The 11196-nt window shown below is 45.4% G+C and overlaps 1 protein-coding gene across 1 annotated transcript; it reads left to right on the top strand.

Annotated features, from left to right (window-relative positions):
* The first annotated feature begins 535 nt into the window (after positions 1-535).
* On the top strand, positions 536-6364 carry FGF3 (fibroblast growth factor 3). The gene is made up of 3 exons (XM_071557118.1): positions 536-785; positions 2740-2843; positions 6032-6364. The coding sequence occupies exons 1-3, from the start codon at positions 536-538 to the stop codon at positions 6362-6364; spliced, it is 687 nt and encodes a 228-aa protein (XP_071413219.1).
* Positions 6365-11196: the final 4832 nt, after the last annotated feature.

Raw genomic sequence — 11196 nt, forward strand, 5'->3', positions numbered from 1 at the left:
GTGCGGGGGTGTGCGGGGTGTGCGGTGGCGGGAGAGAGATGCTGTGTAATTTTATCCACGCTGCACTCTGGGAGTTCACACGAGACTGATACCTTTTGCTTCCTCTGCTCTGTATCAATTGGTCGTAGATCAGGCTATTGTTGCAGGAAGCTGCTTTTATTTCTATGCTCCGTCGATCAACTATTTTCCCCACAGTCTCTTGCCGAAATTGTTCCTCCCTCCCTCTCTCCGCCTGTCTCTCACGCATGCTGTCTGTCTATCTGGAAACCCAAGGAGAAGGCTGAGCACGGCAGCTCCATCTAATACAAACAGCTGGGACTCCTCGGTGGCCTTTGCTGATGTCTATTGATTTAAGTAAATCTGAGACAGATAAAAGGGCTTGATAACATCTTGCCAATGCCGCACGGCTCGAAACAGTGTGTGCTCGGCAACTCCGGAGCCCTGCTCGCAAGACGGCTTTGATGGGACCCCTGGTGCCACTCGCTCCGAGCCCGGCTCTCCGCAGCACACTGAGCGCTGCGGCCATCATGCCACAATGGTCATAACTTGGATCTTGTTGCTGAGTTTGCTGCACGTTGCTGAGTTTGCCGCGGGGGTGCCCGAGCCCATTGGAGGCTCCTCGAGCGACCCCCGGCCGCGCCGGGATGCGGGAGGTCGCGGCGGCGTCTACGAGCACCTCGGGGGAGCGCCCCGGCGCAGGAAGCTCTACTGTGCCACCAAGTACCACCTCCAGATCCACCCCAACGGCAGGATCAACGGCACCCTGGAGAAAAACAGCGTCTTCAGTGAGTACCGGGCGCATCTTTGCCCCATCCCGCGTCCCCCCAGGCCGGGCCATGCGGGGAGGTGGATCCCGAACCCGCACCAGTTGCGTCCTGTCCCGGCACGGGCGGGCAGCGGGCGCTGGACGGGACGGACAGGACGGTGGCGGAGCCTCTCCCGCCTCCGCTCCTGTGCCGCGCTGTCCAGGGGCCGGAGTCGCTGCTCGGCGGGGACCGGGGGCACCCCCAAGGTGTCGGGGCTGGTGCCCTCTCCCTTTGTCGGGCTGGGCGAGACCTCGCCCCGGCGTTTCGGGAGCCGCCCCGCTGGCCCCGCCGCTCCCTTCCGCACCCTTCGGCTCCCGCTGTGTCCCCGGGGACCGGCAACCTCCCCTGCCCCCGAATCGGGAAGAGGACCCCCGAGGCGGCCCTGCGGAGTGCGGGCACACGACTGGTGGCAGAGGGTCTCAGTCCCTCCCGGGACAGAGCGAGACACCCCAAATTCCAGGTTTCCCCCGACGGGGACAGGGACAGCGCAACTTGTCACTTGCCCCCATTGCGCCGGGGGCTTCCGACGCCAACACTGCCCCAGCCCGGACCGCTGGGCAGCCCGTGCCCTCGCACCTCTCCGAGACCGAGTCCCCGTGCCCTTTCCGACGGGTGGGGCGCTGCCCATGCCTCCCCCGTCCCGTCCCAGCCCGGCTCCCGCGGGGGGCTTGAGGTTCCACCGGCTAAATCACATCTGTCCCCTTTGACATGTGCCGGGGATCGGCAATAATTAAGATGAAAGGGGATATGTCGGGAGCGAAGGGGTTTGTGCGAGGCCGGCAGGAGGGAGGAGAGCGGGGCTCAGCACCTGGGGGGAGCCCCGGGCGCCCCCGCACCCAGCCCGGCCCCGGCCCCGGCCCCGGCCCCGCCGCCCCTGGAAGCGTAAATTCCGCCTGGTGATGGCACACAGAGACAGGGGACCTCAGGGATCTGCCTGAAGTCATAAAGGAAAACCACTATTTCCTAGAGAAACTCCCCGCCTTGCTGTCAAAGCCCGGAGGAGGCTCCTTCGGCAACGACCCGGTGTCTGATTCAAAACAGCTGCACCAAACTCAGCCCAAGGATACAGGCCAGCAATCAAGCTCTGCAAAGGGGACAGCCCCCTGGCTCTGCCTTTAGCATTGCCCAAGGGTTTGGGTGCCAGCGTCACCTCTTGAAAGTACAGAGACAGCACAGATTTGGGTGCCAGGGTCACCTCTGGCTTCCAAACACTCATAGACAGTACAGAGCCATCAGGTCATAGCTGGACAACTGAGACAAGCTAGAGAGCCATGCACATAACATCTTCTGAGTTACTTGGCACCTTTGGCTGGACATAAATATTATGGCAGGTATTGCACCAGCCTTGCCTGCAACACTTGCTGTGTTTGAGAGCCCATCTTTGATGGCCTGGAAATCTCCCTTTCATTTGTCTCAGATGGTCACACAGTCCTTGTCTGGAGGGCTACATTGACCTCTTAAATGACAAGTTCCTTTCATGATTATGTTCACCGCTCTAAAATGCAGCAAACTCACTCTGTTTTACCCTCTGGAGAACTCAGCAAGGGCTTTGTCCTGAAATGGGCAGCTTTGTGACTGATTTCAGTAAGTCAAGAGTTCTTCTGTTCCTAAGCATTAAAGAGAATTTTAACTTTTTTTTATACACATATAGGATTAAGTGAACGTCTAGTTTGGTGTCAGATCTTTTCATTTTTGAAGGAGTTCAATCTCAATCAGACATCTCAGGGTTTATTGTCAACCTTGTCTCAGGCAAAATCCCCACATCATCATTGCTTGCTGTTGTTTCAAATAATAGTAATTTATTCCCACTATGATTTTGATGTGAGCTAGGGATAACTGTGGAATCATACCCTGCAGGTAAGCAGTCTGGAAAATGTATCTCAAAAAATTACACCTGAGCAATATCATATCTCATAATTGTTTCTCTTTCTAGGTATTCTGGAAATAACAGCTGTTGACGTTGGAATTGTTGCCATCAGGGGCTTGTTCTCTGGCAGATACCTGGCCATGAACAAAAGGGGCAGACTTTATGCATCAGTAAGTTTTACTCAAGTCAAGCACATGCCTATCATTTCCTCTGAGGAGCACTGATTTCTTATAAATGAATATTCCTAGAGAAAAGAGTAACATTGTGACAGATTTCTGTCTGGAATTGTTACAGGCACCTGATCAGTATATTCTTAAAAGTGGAAAGAAGCTGTGGTTTTACATCTTACTGCCTGTAAAGCCAGAGGTACACGGAATGTATTTCCATGTATTTCCAGAGGTACAAAGAATGCATTTGGCAGAGGTATTTCACATGGCCAAAATTCTGGGCACGTGGGTGCACTGATAAAGACCTTGGGAGCCATATTTTGCAGTGCAGAACATCCATCTCTATTCAGAATTGCCTGTATTGATATTTGATGTGGATCTTATACGCTGTCCACGTGGCAGATAAAGAATATCCAGGAGTAACTGAGCATTTGTGTTACAGCAAAGCAGCCTCCTGATGGGAGTTCCTTAGCACAGAGCATTTGTCTGGGCAGTGCAAGAATTTACAGGTCCTAAAAGGCAGGGTGATAGCAAGGAAAGGAAGTATGAGAAGGTGCAAAAAGAGAAAGGTGAAAATAAACAGTTCATTTTACTCCTTTGACCTAATTTTTAGCCCTGATCTGTGAGATAAAATCTGGGTTGTGCTGATAGTAGGGGGAGTTTTGCCTTTTCAGCTCAGACAACATTTCTCCTCAGTGAACAAAACACTTCAGCTTAGACTTCTCCACATTCAGGGACACACTAAAGCACATTTGTCAGTGTGTACGATACACTTTATCTACCTACTTGAATTCCATCCATTGTCTTTGATTACATCCCAAGCAATCTTGTGATCTCTTACTGCATAACAGCCATGCTGTGTGGTTTTTCCAGGAATCCTGGGGTATGGAAGCAGATTTGAAGAGGGTAAATATGGCTGGCTTGCAAAGTGCTTCCCCCAACTAGTCATTAGATGCAATTCTGTTGATGTGAACAGTGCTGATATGTCCCTGAGCAGTGTGAGCTTTTCCCATGTGAATGCAACTGAGGTAACACAATCAAGTCTGTTTTCTCCCCACTTTAACACATTTTTACTCCAGCTCTTCAGGAATGTTCTGACAGTGTTTACGGCCCATCTTCTGTAATGTATCTCACGTGATGCTCACTGATAAAGTGGCCTCTGTGGTTCTTTGCTGCTGTAAAGAGGCAGATCACAAACAATTTCGGCAAAAGAAAATGCAGCCAGAGAGGGATGATGACATGGTATCTTTGCTGTGCCAGCACTAAAACTGGCCACTTCTATGCTTCCAGTTAAGGTTCTGATTAAAACGGTCATCTTTTCAATGGAGTTCCTTCACCAGTTCAGAGCCAGCATCTGCCTCAAAGAAATTAATGGGAAGGATGATTTTTTCTCATCTTTTTCTTATTCAGAATGGGTATGTTTTTTTCCTTCAGAATAATTATACTGAATTAAAAGAAGACTAAACAAATTCTGAGCAAAAAGCTCCTCTCCTAAACTGGAGGAAAGCCTAGAGCAGGATAGCTCTGAGATTTCTTTTTTCCTGGACTTCTGTTTTTAGTGTGAGACGGATCAGGCCATCCTGAAGTTGGTTCAGCTGTTGTGTGCCAAAAACTATCAACCATGAAAAGTTTCTGTATAAGTAGAAAAGAAAATTTTTGCTCTTCTAGCTCAAGTTTGAGAGAGACTGTTTCAGACTTGTGTTTCAGAGCTGGAGGGACAATCCAGGAAAAGCTATTTCACTCCAGCTTTTTTTACAGAAGCAGGAAGGGGTGAGGGCTCAGTTCAGGAGAAACTCTCTGTCTTTGCTTGCCAAGAGAAAACTGTCCAACGACTTTACTGATATTGCTGGTCCAGGCCCCTGTTTCAAATAAGACTTGCTAATTCAAGAATAATCACACAGGGAGCATTTTATGAAATACTATTGGAATAACTCTGTTATCCTTCACTCATTTTCCCATGTCAATGAAAGTAGTTTGTTGAGGGTGCAGAATTCCTTTGTGCCCTTAGCAGATCGTGATAATCCTCTAAATTTATCCTCTGTGATAACCGCCCCCCCCCCTCCAACCAGAATGGGAGCAGACAGCAGGACAAATCCCGCTCCATCTGGTAGTTGTGTGGGCTCCAGCACCACAGCACATGGAAACCTTGTCCCTGCAAAGAAGGACGCTTCCTTTTTACATCTGGGAAGCTGAGACATGTGGAGCCTTTTAAAACCTTGTTAAACGCCCATCAGCTTTTGTGGGGAGTGAACAGCATTAGAGACACCTTGTTAGAGGAGTGTCTGGCTTTTCTGTCCCCAGTTTAGCTACCTGTGCCCTTTCTATGTCCTCCAGAGGGGCGATGCCGAATAAGAAACCTCTGTAAAGACAATGGTAACAGTTCCCTCCCACTGTTCTGTTAGATACTGAAATCTTCATCACACAGATACAGCAAAGATGGGGTTGTAGCTCAGAAAAGAGGTCCAGCGTGGGAGGTCCCTTGTGTTGCTTCCAGGAAGGGGGAAGGAATGGCTTGTGCCAGGCTTTTTGCACGGTTTTCTCAGTTAAGAACCAGATGGTAAGGGGCAAATTTTGGCAGACCATGTGAAATGTGGGCATCTGGGCTGGGTGAATGTTCTCCCTTAGAGTTTGTAACCAAGGAACACACTGGTGGGCTGAGACTCCTTCCATTTTGTTATGGCAAAGTAAAGAAGCTCTGTGAAGATGTGGTTTACTGCTCAAATATCCAAACCAAACTGGGTGTAACAGACTGCAAATGTACCTAACAAGTAATATACCAATTAAAGAGCCACATTTTACACCAAACTGTAGGATTTTGCCTTTTTAACAGAAGGCAAAGATTGACAGGCAGCAATTAAATAATCCATCCTATTCACAGCCACGTTAATTTCATAAGCACAAACACACTAAAAAAATTACAGCTGAACCATCAGCAGAGCTACTCATTCTTATTTGTATCTTTTTTTTAAATTTTCTTTTCAGTTTGGTTTTGGCCCTCTGTCTGTCTCTGATCCACAGAGTGCTCACACTGCTGAGGGAGCACCTTGTTTTGCAGCAGTTCGGACTCAGCACTTCTTTTGTGCTGGCTTTTTGCAGCTAAGTCTGAGGTTTTCTTCCCAAGGGTGTTGCTCTCCTTATCCTAAAACTGAAGTAGAGTTTTGCTTAAGATTTTGTTCTCTTTTCCTCCACAGGAAAATTACAACTCTGAGTGTGAGTTCGTGGAGAGGATCCATGAGCTGGGGTACAACACCTACGCGTCACGTCCCTACCGGACTGTGCCCAGCAGAGCTGGCACCAAGCGCAAAGCCAGCACAGAGAGACTCTGGTATGTCTCCATCAATGGCAAAGGACGACCCAGAAGGGGCTTCAAAACTCGCAGGACACAGAAATCCTCCCTCTTTCTGCCCAGAGTTTTGGATAACAAAGACCATGAGATGGTCCAACTGTTCCACACAAATGTGAAGTACAGGGAGAGTCTCCTGAAGCTCCCAAGCAAGAACCAGCGAAGGAGGAGAGGACACTGATGGGGTGGGGGGAGCTTGTTTTGGGGATAGAAGTGACTGAGAGTCTCCAAAACACTGCTAAGGAAAACTAACAGCTGTGATTGTATGGCAGGCATTAACATGGACAGTTTTTATATACTGTATGATATGACTGAAAATCACATCACTTACTTTTATCTGTTGTAGAATTATTACCTGTGTGTGGTGAAAGAGATGTGAGATAAACTAAGGCCCACTGAAATGTAAATTAGTTGGATGTAATAATTTTGTCAATGACTTTCACATTTTCTTTTCTAAAATATATATATATATATAATTTTCATTTCTAGTATTTTCATTCTGACTTGCCATAGGCCATTATCTCAATGGAACTGTCCTCCCAGAGAATATGAATATTTTACACCCACCAAATTTGTGTCCATAGAGAAGGTATAGCACTTTCAGGGCTCTTTTGGCCAAAAGAGGTTACATCCTTATGTTTACATAATACAAGAGTTAGTAAACTGGTGTGGCTTTTTTTTTAACTTACATATATATTTTTATTTTATGATCAGCCATTATCAATTACACTTTTCCCAAGGCTGTCCAAGAAAAATAAGTCTTGTAAACTACTTCAGACATTTCCACAAACCTACACATTGAAATTGTTTAATTAAAACCCCCAGGACACCTGACCTTGTCCTTCATACAAATGAATCTTCATGAAGTGACATTTTTATTGGCCAAGGTTTGGCAATATAAAGCTGTTTACCAATTGATGAATCCTCTCTTGGAACAGGACTCAAGTGTGATTCTGGGAGTTAACTTTTGCAAAGTTGAGGGGAGTCCAGCTCACAAATTGCATTTTGAGCAAGGAGTTAGGCTTTAAAAATTTCTCTTGATATCCAGGAGATGATATTGTAGTACAAAGATTTAGATGTGCTTGAAAAGCACAAATAATGGTCAATGAGTCTTGGCCTTGAGACCTTCACTTCCCAGAATTAGGTCCTGATAGAGCACAGAGAAAGGAGAAACTGCACTCAAATAAGCATCCAATCTGAATTTAACAAAATATCTGTAAGTTAAATTTGACATTATATAGAAACTGGTGGGAATTCCATTTCTGGTCATACTGAGACAAAGGTTTTTCTAACAAAGAAGGAAACTAAGTTTGAATAAGGAAGTCAAAGTGTCTTGGTTTCTGTTCTGCTTTATACTGAAATAATGCAGAAAGACACTTAAATGACATACATTAGATAGTGCTGTGCACATACTAATAAAGGCAGGTTTAAAGAAGGGTGCAGGAAAAGAGCAACCAGGTTATCAAATTGTCTTGCTTGTACAGAATAACTGAAAACAGTGATGGAATTTTCACAGCAGTGATCAGGCAGTACCAGGTCAGCTGTAAAGGCTGTACAAAGAGGAAATACTGTGACTGAAAAAGAAACAGAAGAATTCAGATTTTCTGCCTGTTCACTTTCCTGTGAACCACACAAGGCCCAAACTACTGCAGGATCCTTCTGAAAGTTGGTTATATCAGTGAAGAAAATTCAGTTTTGCCATCCTGGTCATGAGGGGTGTTTTGGGGACACACTGGTGACTCTCTCAGCTCCCCATTGACTGGGCAAGAAGGAGAGGGTGTCAGGGAGCCCTCACAGCTCTCAAGCTTCAAGAACAAACTGCAAGGGAAGGAAAGTGTCAGTAAGCCAAACTGGCAGGGAAAGATCACAGAGAGCTGAAGATTGAGAGAGATAGATGGTTTCCCCCATGTCTGATTTCTAATAAATAAACGGAGTAAATAAAAAAATATTTTGACTGCTTTTGGATCTACTTCAGCTTGTTACAAAACCAAGATCCATTCTCAACTTTCTCCCTAAAATTGTTGTAAAGTTAATGACTGTTTCAGATATTTTTGATACAACCCTGATTGTCTAAGGGAAGTGGACAAAGTCCTGTTTCCCATGACACAAAGGTTCATCTTCACCTCAGCTTCAAGTCCATTTCTTATCAAATATTTACTCTTCACTTGCAGCTTTTCTCAACAGCAACTATTTGTCCTGGCTGTATCCACTGCTTTCTTGCCCCTGTTCTTATCAAATTTTCCTCTCATTCTTTTCTCCTTCTACCTCTCTTTCACAGGTGGTGAACTGTCTCCCATAATGCCACAGCAGGTAATTGCCGTAGGTGATTCAGAAATATCATTAATTACAAAGAACCTGCTTACTCCTGCCTTTGTTTTGAGCTGTATTGCATTGTTATAACCTCTTCCCCATAGGAAATTGCAATGAAGTTTAGCTTAACACATGAACTATATCCTCATTTCAGTTAGTTTTCAGCCCAAAAGAGTCTAAACTGCTAACACTGAAAAAAAAGGGAGGGGGGAGACAAAAGAAAAACCTTATCAACTGATTGGACACAATGGCATTTTAACTACTGTAAGTAAGTGATGATTTTCACATCAACCTAAAACAATTTTAGCCACATTCTTAGAATTTTTCTTTGCTCAGTCTCATTGCAGCAATTCAAAGGGGATGGCTTTGGGATTTGTCTTTTTTTTTATCTTTTAAGAAATATTAATGTTCTTGTTGAAATGCTTTTCGTTACAGACATTCATTACTTAATATTCTTTTAGCAACCTTGAATTCCACAGTTCCCAGACACTGACAGGCTGAAATCCTGTTCATGACAATGATCCTAGTTGTATGCTATATCCCATTTTATTTATTTGGACCAGAACCTTATGGGATACCTTACAAGAAGAAGTAGATTTGAGTTACTTTCTCCTTAGGATTAAAACATCAAGGTGTGTCTTTTCTTTTAAAAGATTCTTGAGTGACTTTATACCTTTCCATCCTAGGGGCTATTGTCAGATTTTTTTTTTCTTTTATGCTTTTGAGGAAGATGGAAACTTTACCCCTTTTTGGATTGTAGAGTTTCTGCAAACTTCACATGCACCCGAAGTTCACTGACATCCTTAAGCTCAGCAGAAAACTAGGATCATAAAAAGGATTATTCAGCAAAGCCAGACCTGGTAAAAAGCTCACCTGCTGCAGATTTTAAGTTAGATATTAGATCAAATTTCAACTGGTTTGGGGTTCTCAATTGAAGTGGAGCACTCTGAGAGCATCTTTGAGTTGAGTGTCACAAGAAGGAATTAATTTGACACACTCAGAAAATGTTAACCTGTGTGAGATCCACCCATTCCTGCCCTGTAACTCTTTTCTTTTGGAGGGCAGAAACAAGATCTTGAGACCATAACTTCAACCCCCTCTATCCTGGATGGCAAGTCCATTCCAGAGCACAGAACTGTTGCTGTTCTCATCCTGGAGCCAGGAGAGGGTGGTCACCATCTCTGCTTGAGTAGAGGGGTTGGACCACATGCCCCTCAGAGCTCCCATCCAAGCCCAGCCTTTCTGTCATTCAGTCATTTGTTGTACTTCATCCAAACTGATTTTTGGTTTGCCCTTCCCTTTGGATATTCAAATTCCTGCTGTGCATTTTGGAGTCCATTTCCCTATCCCAATCTCTCAGGTTTCTTTCCATCCACAAACTTCATCAGGAACCAAGCCAGTGTTGGATCAGTTACTCTCTAGCCCATTTTAACAACCTGTTAACAATCTGTTCTCTCCTTTAAAATCACTTGTTGCACACTCAGTAGAGTTGTCCAAATGCCAGATATAAACAAAAAAAATGAGCAGCTGGTGTTATGTATTTCCAAAAGTTAACTTTTCAGCTTGATGTCTTTCCTGAACTCCAGAAGGTCTTTTCTTCTCTCCCTCACCTCCTCCCCATGGTAAAACTTGTTTAGGTTTGAGGGGAAAATCCAAAATGTTTACCCACAAGTGGGGGAGGGGCCTCCTCCACAATAGTCACGCCACTCTTTATCAAATTTAAGAAAAAAGGAATTTTAATATAAGAAGGATAACTGTTCTTAACTGATATATATATATATATATATATATATATATATATATATGTAAACAGACTAGTGCAAACCGCTTCTCCAACACTACAAGAGAAAAAAAAATCAAAAACAAACAACAACAAAACCCAGCAGGTTTTTCCTCTGGGAGGAAAGTTATACTTAAGCAGTGTCAAATGTCACAGCCCGGCTGGCTGTGCAGTGAGTTCCCAGTAGTTCCCAGTCCCTCTCCAGCAAGACAGACGAGTGGTGAGCTCCCAGATGAACTCTGTGTCTCTTGTCCCAGATGAAGGAAAAAGAAAGCTGAAAGTGGGGAACCACCACGTGTCCTGCAAAAGCAGCTGCACACCTCTCTCTCCCGGCTCACTGCCCCAGCCGGGGCGGGCAGGCCGTGACGGTGCAGGCGGTGGTGAGGCTGGAACAGAGGCCCGGGATCCCAGATGCAGGAACCAGGAGAAACAGCCGTGGTGAGGAGAAAACCAGCATCTCAGCCAGAAGCCCCAGCAGTGCCAGCAGAGCAGCTTCCCTCCTCGGCATCCACCGCTCCTGCGTTCCGCTGAGCTAAAAAAAAGATGTCCCCAAAACCAAAAGAGACAAACCTGCCCCCATCCAAGTGATCAGCAGTTAACTACTTCTTTTGTTAACTGCTGGCATGGGCAGTTAGTGGCAGGGGAGAGAATTTACATAATAATCCCAAACTACAACATTATCCACCCCTAAATTCTCTTCCATGCCAATACTCTACATTAAACTTAAATTTTCTTTTAAATATTTAAATGTTTACAAATACAGTAATATGAGTCGTTTAGCCAGAGATAAGTTCCCCTGAGGTACACATCGTGTTTCTCCATTTTTCTTCATCACCCACCAGGAGGAACCAGATCTTTGAGCAAAGACAACCCCACGAATGGGTTTGCCTTTGCCTGAGGCAGGGTTGATCCAGACTGTTTTC

Source organism: Pithys albifrons, chromosome 6 (assembly GCF_047495875.1).
Source record: "Pithys albifrons albifrons isolate INPA30051 chromosome 6, PitAlb_v1, whole genome shotgun sequence".
Taxonomy (NCBI): domain Eukaryota; kingdom Metazoa; phylum Chordata; class Aves; order Passeriformes; family Thamnophilidae; genus Pithys; species Pithys albifrons.

What these genes read in the sequence shown, in the direction of transcription:
- FGF3 (XM_071557118.1), top strand. Translation starts at nt 536, where the DNA reads ATGGTCATAACTTGGATCTTGTTGCTGAGTTTGCTGCACGTTGCTGAG. An exon ending in GGAGAAAAACAGCGTCTTCA is followed by an intron (nt 786 to 2,739) that starts GTGAGTACCGGG and finishes TTCTCTTTCTAG; the next exon opens with GTATTCTGGAAATAACAGCT. An exon ending in GGGGCAGACTTTATGCATCA is followed by an intron (nt 2,844 to 6,031) that starts GTAAGTTTTACT and finishes TTTCCTCCACAG; the next exon opens with GAAAATTACAACTCTGAGTG.